Source organism: Protopterus annectens, chromosome 13.part0 (assembly GCF_019279795.1).
Source record: "Protopterus annectens isolate FY-2018-M chromosome 13.part0, PAN1.0, whole genome shotgun sequence".
Classification (NCBI taxonomy): domain Eukaryota; kingdom Metazoa; phylum Chordata; order Ceratodontiformes; family Protopteridae; genus Protopterus; species Protopterus annectens.
This window is the reverse complement of record NC_056747.1, coordinates 1,148,675,490-1,148,698,082: the sequence shown is the minus strand read 5'-3', so window position 1 is coordinate 1,148,698,082 and position 22,593 is coordinate 1,148,675,490. Positions and strand designations below refer to the sequence as shown.

The 22,593-nt window shown below is 41.3% G+C and overlaps 1 protein-coding gene across 2 annotated transcripts in view; it reads right to left on the bottom strand.

Moving 5' to 3' along the window:
- ITGA3 (integrin subunit alpha 3) overlaps positions 1 to 22,593 on the bottom strand; it is a 1,049,629-nt gene that overhangs the window by 226,460 nt on the left and 800,576 nt on the right. For both annotated transcript variants that reach the window (XM_044055141.1, XM_044055142.1), the window contains exon 17: positions 4,547 to 4,626. In XM_044055141.1, the coding sequence (XP_043911076.1) occupies positions 4,547 to 4,626 (80 nt within the window). The remainder of the gene's footprint in view (positions 1 to 4,546; positions 4,627 to 22,593) is intronic.

Sequence of the window (22,593 nt, the reverse complement as noted above, 5' to 3'; positions counted from 1 at the left end):
TTAGATAACTGTTATACTAACAAACCCAGTGGAATGTATAAGTATGGAGGATGTAATGTATGTTGATACATTTTGGAAGGACTTTGTTTATTTGAAGCATATGTCTGATACGATTAGGGTTCCAGGGTATTTTTGCTGTAAGAGTAGGGGGGTTGTTTACATTAGTATAGGCACCGTCTGTACAGCTTTTTATATAGGCATGACAACAAGGGCCTTAAATAAAAGGGTAAGGGAGCATTTATATTGTATTAAAAAGAAGGTTACTAAAATGCACTCTTTAAACATACCCTGCAAAGTCATTGTTACAAGAAATTTCTTTTTTCAATTCTGGAGCAAGGTTTGGCCGATATGAGGGGTGGAGATTTTAGGAATTATTTAGAACAGAAAGAGGCCCTGTGGCAATTAAGATTAAATTCTGATAAAAAACGGGGCTCGATATGGTTAATATTAAATGTTTTAAAAAAAATGCTGGTTTTATGTAAATAAGTAATTGTATAATGTTGAATCTGAGTTTTCAAGCTTTAACATAATGTTTCTACTTTTTAAATGGTTTGCATTAACTATTTAAATGTGTTATTGGTGAACCTGTGCATTCTGAAGAAGTCTGAGGACGAACGCATTTAATAAAGAGTTCTGATACGCTAAGTGATTTTGTAGCTTCACCCTTGGTTCCAGAAAAAAAACAGAAGGTATAAATGACTGAAAGTACATTTGTATGGAAAGCCATTTCATTGAAAACATTCCACGCTGCATAAATAATGTAAAAAGCTTTTTATACAGGGATCAAGTCAACTTCCACCTCCCAAGTGAGGACTGTTCCCCCCAATTATACATTCAAATACCACAGTCTCAAACCCGTGTTGAAATTAAAAAACACCACACACAATAAATTAGTGCCAGCACATAAAGCAAATATCTACAAATCTGGTGGTGCGGCATGAATTTGGACATTGTCAATCTACTGCCCCAAGAAGCTGACCTCAGCACCAAAGAATGGCACCCAGAGCAAAGACACATGAAAAAATAATAATCAAAATAATTTTTAAGAACAAGGAATGAGTTGAGCGGTTTCATCCTATTTCTATAAGGACTTCATCAGAACAAAGTTAATAACACAAGACATAATCCGTACACATATATATATATATATATATATATATATATATATATATATATCAAATCTAAATAATTAAAAATGATAATAATTAAGCTAAGAGGGTGAGTATCTCAATAAAACCATACAAGGATTTTTAAAGCTACATTACCTGTAACAACATAAAGCATAGATGACAAGATTACAATATCATAAATGAATAAAATGGATCAAGTCATCACCTTAAAATAATACCAATTAAAAATAGCATTATGAAATATATTTACAATTTAGCTGACCTTAATTTTAATACAGGTGCAATAAAATTAATTCATTCAGACAAGGCGTGGCTTGTAATAACAGTTGCCAAAATAACTCCCTATATTCAAACAGGTCTTCCCATTGACTACCTCTAGGATTTTTGTGCAAATGTTCCAAAACAAAAAGTTTGAACTTATTGTTGGCACAAATTCTAGACCCATAGTACTATGTTAACTGCAACAGCATAGGGTCTTGTATATTAGTATTTGTGTCTGTGGGGCCTTTTATACTGGGAAAACAGAAAAAGCCCTAAAGAAATTCATTTATGAACATGTATAAGATATTACTCATAACACTGAGTTCAACTATTTAGTTAAACATGCTAGAATTTGTACCAACAGTATGTTCACATGTTTTGCTTTGGAACAATTGCACAAAAATCCTAGAGGTGGCCAATGGGAAGACCTCCTTGAATACAGGGAGTTATTTTGGCAATTGTCATTATAACTGAACAGGATGCCTGGTCTGAATGAATTAATTTCTATTGCACCACTTTTAAAATTAAGGTCAGCTACATTATAAATATATTTCATAATAGCATTTTTAATTAGTATTATTTTAAGGTGATGACCTGATCCATTTGATTCATTTATGATATTGTACTCTTGTTCTCTATTCTTTACATTGTTATAGGGGGTCTACTTTAGCCGCTCAAAAGCTGAAATCCCCGAATACAAATAGCGCGACACGTAAAGACTGAACCGCGAATATGGCAAACAAACGAAACCATGAAAGTGGAAATATCAAATTTGCATAGTTGGCCCATCTGCGGTATAGCTCCGTAAGGTAAGCATGCGATAGTTACGGACCTTAGGGTTAGGGAGGGGTTAAGGTAAGTGCATAGGTAGGTAGTGTATGTAAGGTTTTGTGTAGGTAATGTATGTAAGGTTTAGTGTACGGTTTTGTTAAGTATATGTGTGTGGAATATTTAGTTTGTTTGGGTACAGCTCTGTGGGGGAAGTATGCGGTAGTTATGGACCTTAGGGTTAGGGAGGGGTTAAGGATAGTGCATAGATAGTTGTGTATGTGGGGTTTAGTGTAGGGTTAGTAGTAGGGTTTTGGTGCTTTAATTTAGGGTTAGAAGTAGGGTTTTGGTTAGTGTATGTATGTGTTGCTTTTATTGTGTTTGGGTAGGTAGTGTGTTGCAGGTGGTGGGCTGGCCGACTATGACGGTTCAAGGTTTGAAATTTCACGGTTTAGTACATTTGACGTATTCGCGGTTCGCTCTTTATGTGTCGCGCTATTTGTATTTGGGGTTTTCAGATTTCGAGAGGATAAAGTAGACTCTGCTGTTATAGGTAATGTACCTTTAAAATTCCTTATATGGTTTTATTGAGATACCCACCCTCTTATCTTAATCATTATAATTTTTAATTATTTATATTATGTACATAAGGAGTATGTCTTGTGTTAATAACTTAGTTCTGATGAAGTCCTTTTAGACATAGAATGAAAGTGCTCAACACATTCCTTATTCTTAATAAAAATATTTTGATTATTATTTTTTCATATGTCTTTGCTCTGGGTACCATTCTTTGGTGCTGAGCTCTGCTTCTTGGGGCAGTGGTAATGTTTCTGGAGTTTTGTGAGTCCTTTATCTGCCTGCACAATCAATTTTCAACACTGTCAGTCTACACAAAATCTTATAAATTATATCGCAGACAACTCCCACAATAAAAACTACACCAGAAATACCATCTATAGACTTCAACAATTTTTGATGAAATTGCTTTTCTCTCAGATTCTTTCACCATTTCTTTTTAAGTTAAAGCTACCTTTGATGAACTGATACAGAGTTGTATATCTGTATATTCTCAGATGCTTTTAAGTCAACTCATGGAATGTTGGCTAAAATACCTTGAGTCATAAACCACTGAGAACTTTGAAGCATCCCTTAACACACACACACACACACACACACACACACACACACACACACATATATATATATATATATATATATATATATATGTACTTTTAGTTACTGAACTGTCAGAAGATCGAAAACCACAATACTGAGATCGGAAAGCAGAAACCTGAAAATACTGAAAGCGAAAATGACTGAAGGTGAAAATATTGAAATTCAGAACCCTGAGAGTCAGCAAACTGAAATTTAAAGGGCTGATGTTGTTGTAGGTACATTGCCAGAGGAAAGCCGTAGTCCGTGTTTGTAAATCCTATGTCGCTTTAAAGTTTTATAAGAAGAATGTGAGCAAATATGGCGGATGTTTTGTACTCTCTTGGCAGCAGTGGATGTCTGTGCCATAGAATGAGGTACAGAAAAGGTCTATGCCCATTTCTCCACTGTAGTGCGATCCCGGAGTTGGTATATATAGTTAGAGCGGGTGTGGGGGGCAGAGCCCCCCATGTCATGGGGTAGGTGTGCCGTAAACCCCCACTTAGATTAGATTTAGTTAGTCCAGTTTGATGAGGGAAGGTGAGTTAGTAGTTATTTAATGTTGTACAGGGTTTATTTTCTGTTTTCATGTATATTCTGTTGTTTGTTTTGTATGGTACTGCTTTGGTGGAGTAGCTTGTATGTGCAGTTTGCATGTTCGAGTTCGATATTTTGGGTGTTGGTGTTTTGCACTTTCAATATTTTTAGGTTTTGGCTTTCCATTCTCGGTATTGTGGTCTTTGATCTCTGAGTAGATCCATAAATAGATGTAGCTAGAGAGATATATAAATATAAATAACGTATATGATGAATTTCTAATGGACAATGTAACATCAGACTTAACATATAATTTGACTATCGTAATATTACAATAAATACTTAGTTTTTCAGGATGGGGCATTCCAGACAAAGCTACTTTTTAACACATTAATATATTTAGATATTGTTTGTGGTTAAGTACTTCACTGAATATTCACTGCTGCCTGGTAAATCTATTTGTGCATTTTACTAAGAATAGAATCATTCTTTTGTCTGTTTTATGACTTTTCTCTCTAAATTACCTAGGCAGATTTGTCATACTTCACACACATTAATGAACAAATGTTTTTAAATGCTGATGCAGTCACATCAATACTTTTCTGAGGAAAATGCCTCACTGTTTGTTTCCACTGCCCCCCCCCCACCCATCAATCATTTCATAAACACAGTTGCATGAAACAATGGCCACAACTCACGTTGATAGCTGGAGAAAAACGTCAATCTCTGATGTGTTGAGTGTTATTCTGGTAGCTTCAAATATTACTGTAAGCAAAGCCTGCAATGGAAAAGAAATTGGTTACCACTTGTGCTGACATACTGGAAGTGTGAACAAATCCTATGCATTTAAAAACATCACATCTGTTACACAAAGTATTGATCTACCAAATATGAAATTCTATCCTGTAAACTGCAGTTTTTAATTTAATAACTCTTGAGCATCTACGGAAAGGAAAGTAAATGAACTAGTAACAGATGCAAGCTAACAATTCACTGGCAGGTCAGCATTTACTTTTTGCTCACAGTTAGAAAACTGCTTTTAAAACTTGCAGAAAAAAAACTTTGTCACCTTCAACTTTATTTTAGTGCTTTTAAGAGAGACTTCTAATAAGAAAAGTACAGATGTGTACACTTACCATAAATATTGATGTTCGAGTGCATTCACTGTTGCAGTCATTACACTTGGGTTATCTGCCTGCAGCTAGCCCTCGGTCGGCCTGAATACCAGAGGCTTAGTATTTCTGCGTCGGTTGCTGTCACTCCAGGACTGACGTCAGGTCGTCAGGGGTATAAAAACAGGAAGCCGATGCCATTACATTAGTTTTTCTTGCCCCAAATGTCAGGAGCCCCCGAAATAGGGAGCTAAGTTATGGTGGGAAAACACCACCAGTAAAAAGTAAATACCAATAGCCCTGTAAAGTGTGAGTAATAAACAGAGAGGAGAGAGAGACAAGGGGCTGGAGGGTGGGAAACCAGGACTGCAACAGTGAATACACTCAAACATCTACATTTATGATAAGTTTTCACAACTGTACTAAGTACTTCGTTTTTCACTGTTGCAGTCATCACACCTGGGTTGATTCCCAAAGCTGAGGAAGGGTGGAGGCAGTCAAGAAGAGTTAGAGGTGGCTAGTAGGCCTTGCAAGACTGCTGTAGCAAATCCTACCCTGGATTTGGAAAAGATAGGCAAGTGGTAATGCTTGCTAAGGTGTGTACAGAACTCCAGGTAGCAGCTTCCAGTATGTCCCTGGTAGGGACTCCCCTGAGAAATGCTGCAGAGGTAGATGTAGCCCTAGTGGAATGTGTTCTGACCCCCTGAGGGGTTGGTTTTCCATGGTGCTTGTAGCAAAAATGGATGCAGTGTGCTATCCATTTGGAAATACTTGAAATGGCCTTACCTTCTGCCCCTGTTGCAAAGCTGACTAGGAGTTGGTTAGATTTTCTGAAAGGCTTAGTCTTACCAAGGTAGAACCTGAGCTGTCTGTGCACATCCAAAGAGTGCAGGATCCCTTCTCCTTTATTTTGAGGATTAGGGAAGAAGGTTGGCAAATGGATGGATTGGTTGAGAGACACACTGGACACCACTTTAGGCATAAAGGAAGGGTTGGCCCTGAGGGAAACCCTGTCAGCATGGAAAATAATGAAGGGTTCCACAGCCATCAGTGCTTGTGACTCAGACACTCTTCTAGCTGAAGTGTTGGCTAGAAGCAAGGCTGTTTTCCAAGAGAAGCATTTTAACTCTGCTGAAGTAGCAGGTTCAAAAGGGGGAAGCGTGAACTTTTCCAGTACAAAGTTAAGGTCCCAAGCAGGGGCGGGTGCTCTCCTTGGTGGCCTTAAGTTGTTTGCTCCTCTCCTGTTTGATGAGAGGGTGAGAGAATAGAGGTGGCTCAGTATTGTAATGAGCCAAAATGGCAGAGGCATGGATCTTAAAGGAGGAGAAAGATAGGCCTCTGTGGAGTAGTTCTGCTAGGTAATCCAGGATAAGAGGTAAGGAGGGCAGTGCTGTGTCCTTACCTTTAGACTGAATCCAAGAACAATACCTTTCCACTTTTCAGCATAAGATTTCCTAGTACTGGGCCTTCTGGCTTCAAGGATGACGTCCAGCACCTGTTTGCTTAAGGTTGCTGGTGGAGAATTTAAGGAATAAGCCAGGCTGCAATATTTAGGGTTTGCAATTGTGGATGCAAAATGTGTCCCTCCTGCTGAGAAAGCAGAGTTGGGGTCTGGTGTAGGTGCCAGGGTGGCACTGTTGTCAGGCTGTGCAGGAGCAGGTAACAGTGCTGGAATGGCCAGTCCAGGGCAATCAGAATTGTCCTTGGCCTGTCTTTTTTATCTTGAGTAATACTCTTGAAAGAAGGGGTAGAGGGGGAAAGGCACAGATTGAGAGGTTTTCCCATTGAAAGGATAGGGCATCCACCTTCCAGGCCCTGCTCTGAGGGTTCCTGGTGCAGAATTTGCTTAACTGGTGGTTGTTGGGGGAGGCAAAGAGATCCACCTCTGGGGTCCCCCATTTCTGGATCAGAAGGTTGAAGGTGCTGGACTCCAATTTCCACTTGTGTGGGTCTAGGAGATTTCTGCTTAAGTCTACCAGTGAATTTTGTTTGCCTGGCAGGAATTGAGCTTGTAGATGAGGGGCATTCTGTACAGCTAGCATCACTTTTTGGTTGATGTGCAGATGAATTTGCCTTGGGCTCCAGTGGCCTTGAATACATTTGCCAGCTATGTGACCCCCCCTATGCATAGTCTGATGCATCTGTGGTCAGGGTCTGGGTGGCGTGGGGTTGAGTAAAATGTAATCCCTTGTTGTGGTTGCATGCTTCTGCCCACTAGACGAACTCTGTCCTTAGACAAGGTATGATAGGAATGACTGTTTCCAGGTCCTGAGAATGTTGGCACCAAAGACTTTTTAAGTACCACTAAGGTTTCCTCATATGCAGTCTTGTATAAGGAATTAGCAGAACACACAAGGCCATGAACCCTAGGGCTTGCAGTATTTTGTTTGCAGATAGCTGGGTTCTGGTGGCCATTTGTTTGAAGTAATCTGTTTTTCTGAAGTGAGGAATGCCATCTGGAAAGTTGTATCCAAGCTTGCTCCCAGGAATACAATATTTTGGCTGGGTACCAGTTGTGATTTCATTTCATTGATGGTGTACCCCAATGAAGTGAGAAGGCTTTTTACAAATGCCAGGCGCTGAAGCAGCAATTCCTGACTGTCCGCCTGAATCAGGCAGTCGTCCAAGTAGGGGTAAATTTGGATATTTCTCTGCCTGCAGTATGCAATGGCTGGAGCCAGGCATTTTGTGATACCCTGGGTGCAGTAGATAAGCCAAAGGGAAGTGCAGAGAACTGATAATGCATAGACCCTGCCCTGAAACATAGATATTTCCTGCATGACTCCCTTATTGGGATGTGCAGATAGGCTTCTTTTAAGTCTAGGGTGACTATCCTTGGCTAACATGGGGAGAAGCTGTTGCAGGGTAAGTATCTTGAATTTTGGTAGCACCAGGAAGGTGTTGAGAATTGAAAGATCCAGGATTGGGTGCCAACAGCCCTCTTTCCTGGGTACCATGAATAGTCTGGAGTAGAATCCTTGACCCCTCTGTTCTACTGGAACAGGCTGAATAGCTGTGATATTGAGCAGGGAAAGTACTTGGTTTTGAGCCTCTGACCACTGGTTTGGAGAAAGGTCTGGAAACCCACTTGGGGTTGGCAGTGAATGGAAATAAAATGTGTACCCCTGGGATACAACGTTGAGGACCCATCGGTCCTGAGTGATGGACAACCAGTTTTTTGCATGAAGGGCAAGTTTTCCTCCTAGGGGCACAAGCAATTGGGCAGAGCTGTGAAATAGAATTGAGAAGTCATTGCAGGCTTTTTCCATAAGGAGGCGGCTTACCACTCCCTGCTTTAGGGGTGGGGGAACTCCATTGCTTAGATCTCTGCATACCTTGAGACTGTAGTCTGGGTGGTCTGTTGCCCCTAGGTCTTGTTTGGGAAGGCCTGGAGGGGGCTGGAAAGGACCAGTGTTTTGAAGGGCAATGCTTACCAAATCTAGGTGGTTGCACTTGTAGGACTTCTTTAACAGTTTGCTTAGATTTAGCCTTTTCTTCCATCTTTTTAAGAACATCTTCTGCTTTGGTGTCAAACAAAAGTACAGTTGTGTAAACTTACCATAAATGTAGATGTTCAAACGGATTCACTGTTTCAGTCATCACACTTAGGTTATCTGCCTGCAAGTAGCCCTCAGTCGGCCCGAATACCAGAGTCTTGAGATTTCTGGTCGGATGCTGTCGCCTCTTCCATGATGTCAGGGCGTCAGGGGTATAAAATATGCAGCCAATGCCATTACATCAGTTTTTCTTGCCCCAGATGTCAGGAGCACCCAAAACAGGAAGCAATTACATGGTGTGGAACACCTCCAATAAAAAGTAAATACCATAGCCATAAGATATGGCCAAAAAGTGGATAGGTAGAAAGTCTAGAAAAGTCAGGGGGCTGGAGGGAAGGTAACCAGGACTGCAACAGTGAATACACTCGAACAACTACATTTATGTAAGTGTACACAACTGTACTATGTTCTTCATGTTTCACTGTTGCACTCATCACACTTGGGTTGATACCCAAAGCTGAGTAAGGGAGGAGGCAGTCAAGAAGTATTAGGGCTGGCTAGCAGGCCTTGCAAGACTGCTGTGGCAAATCCAGCTCTGGATTTAGAAAAGACAGGTAAATGGTAATGCTTGGTGAAGGTGTGTATGGAACTCCAGGTTGCAGCTTCCAGGATGTCTCTGATAGGGACTCCCCTAAGAAATGCTGTAGAAGTTGAGGTAGCTCTAGTGGATTGAGTTCTGATCCCCTGTGGGGTCGGTTTACCATGGTGTTTGTAGCAGAAATGGATGCAGTGTGCTATCCATTTGGAAATGGTTTGCTTTGAAATGGCCTTGCCCTCTGCCCCTGTAGCAAGGCTGACTAGCAGCTGGTCAGACTTTCCGAAAGGCTTAGTCCTGTCAAAGTAGAACCTGAGCTGTCTGTGCACGTCCAGGGAGTGCAGGATCATCTCCCCTTTATTCTAAGGATTAGGGAAAAAGGTTGGTAAATGGATGGGTTGGTTTAAAGCCACACTGCATACCACCTTGGGCATAAAGGATGGGTTAGTTCTGAGGGAGACCCTGTCAGCATGGAAAATAATGAAGGGTTCCACAGCCATTAGTGCCTGTAGCTCAGACACTCTTCTGGCTGAAGTGATGGCTAGAAGTAAGGATGTTTTCCAAGAGAGGAATTTTAACTCTGCTGTAGCTTCTTCTTCTTTCGGCTGCTCCCATTAGGGGTCGCAATAGCGGATCATCTGTTTCCATTTCTTCCTGTCCTCTGCATCTTGCTCTGTCACAACAACCACCTGCATGTCCTCTCTCACCACATCCATAAACCTTATCTTAGGCCTTCCTCTATTCCTGCTGCCTGGTAGCTTCATCCTTAACATCCTCCTCCCAATATACTCCGCATCCCTCCTCAGCACATATCCAAACCAACGTAATCTTGCCTCTCTGGCTTTGTCTCCAAACCTTCCAACCTGGGCTGACCCTCTAATATGTTGTTGTTGTCTTTCGTCTTTTCCCGGTTAGGGGTCGCAACAGCGGAACTCCGGGCCACTAATGATCGTCAGATTTCTTATTCCTAATCCTGTCCAACCTCGTCACACCCAGTGCAAATCTTAACATCTTAACTCTGCCACGTCCAGCTTTGACTCTTGCCTTTTTGTCAGTGCCACTGTTGCTGAGGGTTGCTGGTGGTGTGTTCGGGGAATAAGCCAGGCTGCAAGGTTCAGTGTTTTCAGCTGAGGATGCAAAATCTGTCCCTCCTTCTGGGATAGCAGGGAGGGGGTCTGGGTGTAGGTGCCAGGGTGGCACTGCTGTCAGACTGCATAGGAGTGAACCAGTGCTGGTGTGACCAGTCTGGTGCAATAAGGATAGTCCTTGGTCTGTCCTGCTTGATCTTGAGTCGTACTTTTGCGAGGAGGGGCACAGGGGTAAAGGCATAAATTGAGAGGTCTTCCCACGTAAAGGGTAGGGCATCCACTTGCCATGCTTGGCTGTGAGGATTTCTGGTGCAAAATTTGCTTGATGGTTTTGGGGGGAGGCAAAGAGGTCCACCTCTGGTGTCCCCACCTGTTGATTAGAAGTTTGAATGAGCTGGGTTCCAGTTTCCACTCGTGTGGGTCCAGTAGATTTCTCCTTAAGTCATCTACCAGTGAATTTTGTTTGCCTGGCAGGAATTAAGCTTGCAGGTGCACTTGGTTGCTCAAGGCTGTGTTCCACAGGGCCATGGCTAACTTGCAGAGTGGGTAGGAATGGGTTCCCTCCTGCTTGTTTATGTACCAAATAACTCTGGTGTTGTCTGTCTTTATCAAGAGTTGTCCTGGAAGGATATGGTATTTGAAGGCTGTCAGAGCATTCTGTACAGCTAACATTTCTTTATGATTGATATGCAGGTGAATTTGTCCTGGGCTCCATTTGCCTGGAATGCATTTGCCTGCCATGTGATCCCCACCATGCATAGTCTGATACGTCTGTTGTCAGGGTTTGGGCGGCTAGGGGTTGAGTGAAAGGAAGTCCCTTGTTGTGGTAGCAAGCCTCTGCCCACCAATGGAACTCGCTCTTAGACAAGGAATGATAGGAATCAGTGCTTTCCAAGTCCTGAGAATGTTGACACCAGAGACTTTACAAGCACCACTGAAGTTTCCACATATGCAGTCTTGCATATGGAATTAGTAGAATGCATGAGACTATGAACCCTAGGGCTTGCAGTATTTTTTCTTGCAGATAGCTGGGTTTTGGTGGCCATAAGCTTGAAGTAGTTTGTCAAATGAACCTGCTTTTCTGGAGTGAGGAATGCCATCTGGGAAGTTGTGTTCAAGCTTGCTCCCAGGAATACAATATTTTGGCTGGGCACCAGATGTGATTTCTTTTCATTAATGGTGTACCCCAGAGAGGTTAGAAGTCTCTTTACAAATGCCAGGTGCTGAATCAGGCAATTGTCCAAGTATGGGTAAATTTGAATATTTCTCTGCCTGCAGTATGCAATGGCTGGAGCCAGGCACTTTGTGAATACCTTGGGCACAGTAGATAAGCCACAGGAAAGTGCAGAGAATTGATAGTGCACAGCGCCTGCCCCGAAACGTAGATATTTCCTGCAAGATTCCCTTATGGGGATGTGCAGATTAACTTCTTTTAAGTCTAGGGTGACAAGCCAGGAGTCCTTGTCTAGCATAGGAAGCAGCTGTTGTAGTATAAGTATTTTGAATTTTGGGACCACCAGGAAGGTGTTGAGAATGGACATATCCAGGATAGAGTACCATGAGCTCTCCTTTCTGGGCACCAGGAACAGTCTGGAGTAGAAACCCTGTCCCCTTTTCTCTACTGGAACAGGTTGAATAGCCCTTATACTGAGAAGAGAAAGTACTTGCTTTTGAGCCTCTGCCCACTGGTTTGGAGGAAGACTTGGCAACCCACTTGTGGTTGGCAGTGAGTGGAAGCAGAATCTGTATCCCTGGGATACAATGTTTAGGACCCATCGGTCCTGGGTAATGGCCATCCAGTTTTTTGCATGCAGTGCGAGTTTTCCTCCTAGGGGTGCAAGTACTTGGGCATGGCTGGGAAGGATGATAGACAACTCATTGTGAACTTTTTCCATAAGGGGGTGGCTTACCACTCCCCGTTTTTGAGGTGGGAGCACTCCATTGCTTAGATCTCTGCATACACTGAGACTGTAGTCTTGGTGGTCTGTTGCCCCTGGGTTTGGACTGAGAAGGCCTGGGAGGGATTGGAAAGGACCAGTTTTTTGAGGGCCAATGCCTATTGAATCTAGGTGGCTGTACCTGTAAGAAATCTTTAACAGTTTGCATAGATTTAGCTTTTTCTTCCATCTTTTTATGAACTTCTTCTGCTTTTGTGCCAAACAAACGTTCCTGGTGTAATGGAGCGTCTAACAATTTTGCTTTGATATGGTCTGGCAAGATTTGTTCCTTCAGCCAAGCATGCCTTTTTAGTACAGACCCAGTGACAGCAGCCCTGCAAGATGCTTCTAAGGCATCAAAACCACACTGCAAACTATCATGTTTACCAACTTGGTTTGCAGAATGCATTAACTTTAGTAAATCTTTATTTTCTGCACAATCTGGAAGCAACAACATTTTCTGTTTAATTAGTTCCATAATATGCTGCTGATACATCAACATGTGAAACTGGCAATTTAAAGCGCTTATAGCAAGAGTTGCAGAGGTATATACCTTTTTACCCCATCTGTCTAAAGCTCTAGAATCCCTGTCCGAAGGGGTAGTTTTTTTGGCTGTAGTAGCCTTAATACCTTTAGGTCCCTGTGAAATGGTCTCTGGATCTGCAGTGGGATTCTTAAAGAAAAATTTGTGTGAGTCAGGTACCCTGTAGTATCTATCAGGCTTTCTAGGAGCTGGAGGTAAAGTATCAGGAGTAAGACTGGATTCCATGAAGACATCATCTACAATATCCGGGACAGGTAGAATAGCTAGAGGCCTGTGCTGAGGCAAGTCTAAAAATTCTCTGAGTCTCTTTTTGGACTGTGGGTAGTCCTGGCATTCCCAGCAGAAAAGCTCTCTTAAGGTATGCAAGGTTTCACCAAAAGAAAAGTCCTCTGGAGGGGAGGCAGAGGGAATGGAGTCCTCTGCATCTGAATCCTCATAAGAAGATAAGGGAATGTCCTGGAATCAGAGGGATCCAACTCATTGGACTCGTGGTCTGTAGAATCAGAAGGAAAATCAATCCTTTTTCTTTTAGAGGGGGAAGGCTGGCTTGCCCTAATTAAAGTTATAAGGTCTTCAGCCATTCTAAGCATTTGTTTCTGTGGCATGGGTGCTTGAGCATGTGTTTTGGTCGTCAGTTTTCTAGGCGAAGTGCAAACTCTGGGCCTGAGAAACTCGGTAGTTTTACTCAGAAATGAAGTAGACGGTTTAATACGAACATCAGAAGGTTGGACTACACCCTCAGAAGCCGGTGTCTGCACAGTGGCTCCGGACCCATCCAAGGTAGAGACATACACAGGTTCCATAGTTGAAGAAGCATCTCGCGGCATGCCAGACTTCGAATGGCTCTCAGCAAAGGCCTGCGAATCTGTAGAAGCAGGTATCAGGGGCTGGGAAAGTGCCTCACTGAGTACCAGCGGGCTGGCAACTAGCTTAACGGAAACGTCGTCAGCAGTTTTGGACCTATGCGGTCCGTCTCTGTTTTTATCCTTGCATTTTTTTGGAAGATCGGTAGTCAGATGGCTTAATGAAGCCATTTTGGAATACGGAGAATTGGAGCAAAAGAATTAAGCGACAAAGATAGCCAGATGATGAGTAGTTTGGGTGTTAAACAAGGCACAAAACCGACAGCGAGGAACGTCGTGGTCTGGGCCTAAACAGATGACGCAGTAAGAATGGAAATCTCTGTGAGGTATTTGCTTTCCACAGGGAAGACAATTATTAACTTTTTCTGACATCGGTTAGAGCAAGAAAAAAGGATCCTCAATGGGGTACATAGCTTTAGAAGACTTCAGGTTTGAAACTCGAACAACGAAAATTTCAGGTAGCGGCCTACCGGCACTTGTGAACTGCTTCTGCCTCGGGCTCCGGCACGGCAAGAAAAGATGATGTAATGGCGTCGGCTGCATGTTTTATACCCCTGATGCCCTGACGTCATGGAAGAGGTGACAGCATCCGATGCAGAAATCCCAAGACTCTGGTATTTGGGCCAACTGAGGGCTACCTGCAGGCAGATAACCCAAGTGTGATGACTGCAACAGTGAAACATGAAGAACATCAGTCCTTATTCAAAGGCGCGTCTAGTAATTTAGATTTGACATGATCTGGAAAGGTCTGCTCCTTCAGCCAAGCATATCTTCACAGTACAGAGCCAGTGATTGCTGCCCTGCAAAATGCTTCTAGTGCATCAAAGCCATACTGAAAAGTATGCTTACTAACTTGGTTTGCAGAGTGCATAAGCTCCTGTAATTCTTTATTTTCTGCACAGTCTGGAAAGGTTACCATTTTGTGTTTAATAAGTTCCATAATATGTTGCTGGTATTTCAGCATGTGGAATTGGCAATTCAATGCCCTGATAGCAAGCTCTGGAATCCCTGTCCGAAGGGGTAGGATTTTTGGCTGTAGTAGCCTTAATACCTTTAGGTCCCTGGGAAATGATCTCTGGGTCAGCAGTAGGATTCTTGAAAAGAAACCTGTGAGAATCAGGAACTCTGTAGTACCTGTCTTATTTCCTAGGGGCCAGAGGTAAAGTGTCTGGAGTAAGACTGGATTGCATGAAAACATCATCCACAACATCCAGGAGAGGGGGTATAGCTAAAGGTCTGTGCTGAGGCAATTCTAAAAATTCTCTGAGTCTCTTTTTGGATTGTGAATAGTCTTGGCATTCCCAATGGAAATGTTCTCGTAAAAGTATGCAAGGTTTCACCAAAAGAGAAATCCTCTGGAGGGGAGGCAGAGGGTATGGATTCCTCTTCATCTGAATCCTCAAGGGCAGATAAGGGCCTGTCTTCATAATCAGAGAGGACAGAGTAATCGGACTCTTGGTCTGTAGAACCTAAAAGGGGCTGGGTTCTTTGTCTCTTCGCAGGGGAGGCTGGCTTCCCCTAATCAGTGTAATAAGGTCTTCAGCCATTCTAAGCATTTGTGTTTGTGGCATGGGTGCCTGAGCATGCACTTTGGTCGTTGGTTTTCTAGGTGTAGTGCGTACTCTGGGCCTAAGAAACTCGGTAGATTTGGTAAAAAATGAAGTCATCAGTTTGATTTGAATATCAGTAGGATGAAAAACTCCCTCAGAAGCTGGTGCCTGCACAGCAGCTCTGGACCCATCTAAGGTAAGCTATAAACATCTGCTGGTTCCATAGTCAAAGAAGCATCTTGCGGCATACCGGACTCTGAATGGGTCTCAGCAAAGGCATGCGAATTCATAGAAGCAGGCATCAGGGGCTGCAAAGGTGCCTCACTAAGTACCGGCAGGCTGGTGACTAGCTTAATGGAAGCGTTGGTGGCAGTTTTGGACCTATGCAGTCTGTCTCTGTCTTTATCCTTATGTTTTTTCAGAAGATCAGTAGTCGGATAGCTTACCGAAGCCATTTCAGAATACGGAGATCGAGAGCGAAAGAATTTAGCGACAAAGATAGCCCATCGATGAATAGTTCGGGCGTTAAACAATACACAAAACCGGCAGCGAGGGACGTCATGGCCTGGGCCTAAACAGGTGATACAGTAAGAATGAAAATCTCTGTGAGGTGTTTGCTTTCCACAGGCAAGACAATTGTTAACTTTTTCTGACATCAGTTAGAGCAAGAAAAAAGGATCCCCAATGGAGTACTTAGCTTTAGAAGACTACAGGATTATTCAACTTGAAAACAAAAAATTCAGGTAGCGGCCGACCGGCACTTGCGAACTGCTTCTGCTTCCGGCTCCTCCTTGGCAAGAAAGACTGATGTAATGGTGTCTGCTACCTGTTTTTATACCCCTGATGACCTTACGTCATGGAAGAAGTGACAGCATCTGACACAGAAATACTAAGTCTTTGGTATTTGGGCCCTCTGAGGGCTACCTGCAGGCAGACAACCCAAGTGTGATGACTGCAACAGTGAAACATGAAGAACATCAATGGAGAAATAACACAAAGAACAAGAAACCAAAGGACTACCTTCATGTTTCATGTGGTACTAATTTTGGTTGATGTCAGTAAATGACCAGAAAAGTGTAAAATGCAGTATCAAAGACATTGCTGTCTACTGAATGCTGGTTTTCTGCAGAGCATTGTTTGCTTTGGCAAACCACTTGATCACCTACTGAACTGTGGAACACCAAGTGCCACAACGTTACAAAGCAAATAAATAAAACAGGCAGTGAGGGTAGGGAGGAATAAAAATGTAAAATGTTGGAAGGCAGATGCTCAATCTCTTTCTATTCACATCTAGGAAACGTGCAATAGTAATTATGGTGATAATATCTGCTGTAGCAGCATCCATTCGTCTTTTCATGCCATGAGACCTGAGTTTGGTATTCAATACAGCAGCTAAAGGAAAGAAAAAAAATGAATAAAACTCAGACCAGAATAAGGACATTTCTTCTGTTTTTGAAACTGTGGTTTAGAAGGGTATTGTGGCTGAATCAGACCAAAGGGTGATCCAAGGTAATCTTGTGTACAGCCACTGTTGAAGGGGTTGGCATGAAGGAGAGTCCTTGCAAGGAAGGGTGGAGACTACTATAAACAAGGTACAGGTCAGGGGAATACATTTTGCAGACTGCTGAAAGTAACAAAGGCAGAGATCCTGACCCCTTAACAGGCCACAGTCAGGCACCATACCTCTCAACTGTTCAGATTTTTGCCTCACAGTTTTGGTCGATTCCAAGTAAAATATGTGGTTTTCCGGCAAATTTATATCCTTCAAAAAATGCATGCCAACATACCTGTTATTCTAGCAGCTTTCTACATTTACAACGGTAATATTTAAAATCTGTCCCTATTTTAGGGTATTTGTCCCCCCATTGTGTACAGCTTTGTCCAGATTTCTTGCACTAAGAGGCACAGCTGCTGTAGGTTGTACAATCTGGATTCCCTCAAAATAAAACATGCTAGAAAGGATGAGACAGTGCAATTCACAGCTTAGAAGCAGACAGCTAGTACACAGTGGTGTTAAAGCATGTAGGTATGTTCGTAATCATGAAAGAAAAAAAATGACTAACAGGAAACAGCGTGCCACTCCAGATCAGAGCAAAGTTACTGAGTTGCTCAAGCCAGACAAATAATAAAATTGGGGGAATGTGGTGCTTCAGCTTAAGTAGCCACACAGAACTCATATGCACAAGCAGTGCAGTGGATTGACCCCTCGGGACTAGTTAACTTGAGGTTATGCAGACGTTTGTCCCATTATGTCACCGTAACTAAAAACTACTTTGAACTTAACAGTGACTGAAAGAAGCCAGCCAACTGGTGCAGGGATTTACTTAGAAACTATGATGCCCCAGATCAGAACTCTGTCAGCAAATGCACATTCAGTGGCCAGGAAGGGTAAGATTAAGTAGCTGAGGATCAAGTCTGAGCAGCAGGTCAAAGCTGCAGCCAGTGCTGAACTGTCCACAGATGAAGACCGGAAGGGCAGGAGCCTGCAAGGTGCAGTAACTTCATATGGCAGAAGTTTTGCTCTTCCACAGAAGTGTGTTCAGATTCTAGACATTTCTTCAGCACTACACAAATGGGTTTTGCAATGTCTGACATTACTTTGGGTTCTAAATTAAGGCCCCTTCTAATCACTGTAACTCCTGATGGCCAGTGATGTGTACAACGGATATGATAGTTGGAGAAGTGGCTAAGACAGATTAAGGACCAACAAATGCAGGCAAAACAATGAAATCAGTATACAGCATTGTTTTGGGGAGTACAAGAATGTAAGCGTGTATGAGGTTTGAGATGGGATAATGGACGGTAGCTTCCCAAAGCAGAAATGTGGCTTTGGGACAAAAGACCAGGCATTGAAGTTTAAAGCTAGTCCTTCCTTTTTCCTCCTTTTATAAGCATTCCTCATAATTACTGTTTATTTAATTTCTGTTTGTTGACCAGGTAGGTCAATTGGGGTAGTGAACATTTTCAGGCACCACCCAAGCTCACAGAAAAGTTACAATACATTTAATTGTGAAGCATATACAATAAAAGTTTCATTTTAAAGAGGCCACTAACCTAGTCGGACTACCCAAATCAGCAAAGGATAATAAATAAAATAAAATAAATACACGAACAGAGAATAATGCCATCAACATAAAATCATATGACACCATTACAGTGGGCCACACAGCTGAGTATTACACAGTTACAGGACATACAGCTAATGCAGAAGACCAATGTATGAATTTTGTAAAACATATGTACTGTACATACCAAAGACCTTCTTCCTTGCTGAGTGAATCACTAGCCAAATGCATTGTTAGCACAGAGCCATTTGTAACATGTGAGCAGTGGATAGTTAACAATTTCCTCTCAAGTATACACATTTGATTTGATTGTTAAGATGGCTGCATAGTAATTTTTTTCAGTATGGTTAGTATTCTGATTTTAATGGGGAAGTGATTCCAAGTGGCATGTCTTAGGTACAGGAAGGATATTTTCATCTACTGTCATTTTAAATCTAATTCTGATCATTATAATGCCATTGTCCTGGCTATGTTTTAAGGGGTAAGGTTGTTCCATGAAGGGGAGTTATGTTCTTAGAGGTGGTATCCTAGTTTTAAAACACTGAAGAGAAGGCAAGTGAAAAGGAAAGATGCCCTATCATTATCTAGTAACCATTGGAGTCCCTTAATGAATTCACAGCGGAAGGCTAAAAAGAATCTATTAATAATGCAAATCTGCAAATCTAATTTTCAGCAATGTGGATTCTTTGGGTGTTATAAAACACCTGTAAGGATAAAAAGGGTAAGCAGTACTCAAGTTTGGGAAGCAGGACACTTTTGGCTATAGCAGTCCTAGCTGCTGGAGATAGTAGGTATGAGATCTTGTAGCAAAGTTTCTTTGAATCGTGACATAATTTTATTTGTTATGTTATTTTGTCAGTTCTAGGCTCCAGTGGAATGCTTAAGCATTTATATTTGGAGACAGTAGGTATAATATAAAATTGTGTGTCCTTGAACAAGAGATTGACAGGAATGATACTTTTTGGGAAGAAGTAAATAGCATGGCATAAGTTTGTTTTTTTTTTTAATCATAAGTTTATTGTTAACTGACCACTGGCACAGTTTAGCCTGATATATATTTTTTGGATTAAATGTATTCATAGATTCATAGACTGTTACTAGGCTAATGACCTGGGGGGGGTCATTCTAAGCCTAGCCAAGTTTTCCCAAAAAATAATGATGTCCTGCATCCAAATAGGACAATGATGGCCAAGCGTTTATAAGCTACCTCTGTCCATAAGGGACATAGGTGCCAGGCCTGGTGTGTATTTCCTATTCTCCATCCACTTGTATAGGTTGTTCTTAAACTGGGTAATAGATGAACTCGGCTTCACATGGATGAGAAGCCTGTTTCATATGGTCTGCATTCTCTGGGACACATATCTATCTCTCCAGCATGTTCTGTTTAGGTTACAGACAAAATTCAAGTCCCTAGACCATATATTTCTGCTACTCCTTGACTTATGAGTATGTAGGAAATTCACAAGTGTGAGTTTACTGATGCCTTGTAAGCCAGGCATACATCACCCCTCAGCAATCTATAGGAGACTGAGTAGATGGGAAGGGCTTTAAGATGCTCTTCATTAGGCAAGTTTGTTACTACTTGCATTCTTTTTGTATGGAACCTTTGAGGTCATTCTAGTTGCTGCATATGCATAGTCAGGTACATACCAAAGGGAGCACTGTACTCTATGACTGGTCTGATAATGGCAGAGTACAATGGGATAATGGCCTTTTTGGAACTAGATGCCATGGCCTTACTTATAAGCTGCATAACATAAAAGGATTTCCTCAACACTGTAGCCACATGGTGGTCAAAGGTAAGGCTACTGTCTACATGTGTGCCTGGTTCCCCGACCACTGGGTTGATTCTTATGGCTGTATTACCAACATGGTAATTAGTCAGCATGGTTGATTTCCCAAAGAGTACTACTACATACTTCTTAGCCCTGTTTATTGTTATCTGACCACTGTCACAGTTTAGCACGATATATGTTTTTTTTATTAATCAAAAGTTTATTTTTAACTGACACTGACACAACTTAGAAAATGCAGTTGCCCTTGTAATTCAGTTTTGGACTTGCTAACTTCTAGGAGTAAAATGTCATATGTGTATAAAGTGCATTCGAGTGTAGGTAGGTGTATTGTTAAGTCATTGATGAATAGCAAGAAATGGACCTAGGACAGAGCTTTGAGGAATCCCTTATATTAACAGTACTTTGGCCTGAATATTGCTTACTATGAAAAACTTGAAAGAACTTGGGTGCAAAGTAGTTTTTAAATCACCTGATAGTGCTGTCTCTGAAATTATACCTTCTGAGTTTGTGCAATAAGAGTTCATGGTTCACAAATTCAAAGGGCACATGCCATATCAACAAAAGCTCCTAATGTAATTAGTTCCTAATGTCTACTACACCAGATGTTGTTTAGACATGGGTCATTAGTTTTTACAGTCTTTGGGGTAGGCTGTGATACATGGTGGGGGGGGGGGTGACAGTAGAATGTTTGAAGGCCGGGAGCACAATCCCTGATATAAGGATGAGGTAGAGCATATGGGGAAGAGCTTTGGCAATGTATTCTGCTGATTTTCTTAGGAAAGGGAGATGAAGGGTACTGAATTTAGCTGATTAGGAATTTAGGTTTTGTAGTAGTTCACTGAGATTCACAAAAGTTGAATGTTCCAGCATATTATGTGAATGGGAAGTACTCAGGGTTGTTGATGTAATCTTGATGTAATCTTCTGTATTAAGGTTAGGACAGTGAAATGTGCCTGCTATTTCTCTATTTGAGGAGGAGAGGAATTATTTGTATTCTTCAGCAATGGTTATGCTAGCATTATTTGGGGATGATGATGTTGAAGATGAGTCAGAGGTTCTTCCTGTTAAAGTTTTCATTTCTCTCCAGAACAGCTTTGGCTTAGTATCAGAGCTGACTATCAGGGATGACTAAACAGGCTATAGTGGAAGACAAGTAGTTAGACAAGTAGTTAAGACACTTTATAGAATGAAGACTAGTAATAAGCAGGCAGAATTAGAATAAGCAGGTAAAATTGTTGGAATTTCCAACAGTAGCATCACATATTTTTTCCAATAACTTTGGTAAAATAATCATACTGGGATTCTCTTAATTCATATTCTTATGCAATCCTAAATCTGCAATAATGATTACAGCAATCCTAAAAGTGCAATAATGACTACAGCAACCCTAATGTGCAATAATGATTACAGCAATGCTAAATGTGCAATAATGATTACAGCAACCCTAAATGTACAATAATGACTACAGCAACCCTAAATGTACAATAATGATTACAGCAACCCTAAATGTGCAATAATGATTACAGCAATCCTAAATGTACAATAATTATTACAGCAACCCTAAATGTACAATAATGATTACAGCAATCCTAAATGTGCAATAATGATTACAGCAACCCTAAATGTGCAATAATGATTACAGCAATCCTAAATGTGCAATAATGATTACAGCAACCCTAAATGTGCAATAATGATTACAGCAACCCTAAATGTGCAATAATGATTACAGCAATGCTAAATGTGCAATAATGATTACAGCAACCCTAAATGTACAATAATGATTACAGCAATCCTAAATGTGCAATAATGATTACAACAGTCCTAATGTGCAATAAAGACTACAGCAACCCTAAACGTGCAGTAATGATTAAAGCAACCCTAAATGTGCAGTAATGATTACAGCAAACTTAAATGTGCAATAATGATTACAGCAACCCTAATGTGCAATAATGATTACATCAAGCTTAAACACGCAATAATGATTGCAGCAATCCTAAATGTGCAATAATGATTACAGCAGTCCAAACGTGCAATAATGATTACAGCAATCCTAATATGCAATAATGATTACATCATGCTTAAACACGCAATAATGATTACAGCAATCCTAAATTTGCAATAATGATTACAGCAATTCTAAATGCGCAATAATGATTATGGCAGAAGGTTCCCCCTTTCTGTGCAATTTTTATTTATAGTTAATTAACGGTCTAAGTCAGTAATGTGTATCATGTCTGTAGTAGCTGTTGTAACACAGATTGTTTATATGCGAAAATGCCTCCACTTTGAGAAGAAGTAACACAACTTCGTTCAGTGATGCACAGGTTGGACAATCTGAATGACAACAAAGTTTTCTTTGACTTTGACTTTGACTTTAGACTGATCCTAATATGACGTTATTCTAGTGAGCACTACCTCTCTATCTATACCTGGTGCAATAAGACCTCCTTAGTGCAAGAATTTTGGACAAGGCCAAACATAATGGGGACAAATGCCCTCATATCAATCACAGATTGTATATATTGCCCTTATAAACTTAGAAATTTGATAAAGATACAATGTATGCATTAGTATACATTTTCTGACAAATACAAGGTCTGAAACTCAATTACCTGTCATTATTTAATGGCTTCAGCCCTCAATGATATGCTACAAAACAGAAATTTAATGAGGAAGTGGCCAAAAAATATGAGAGATA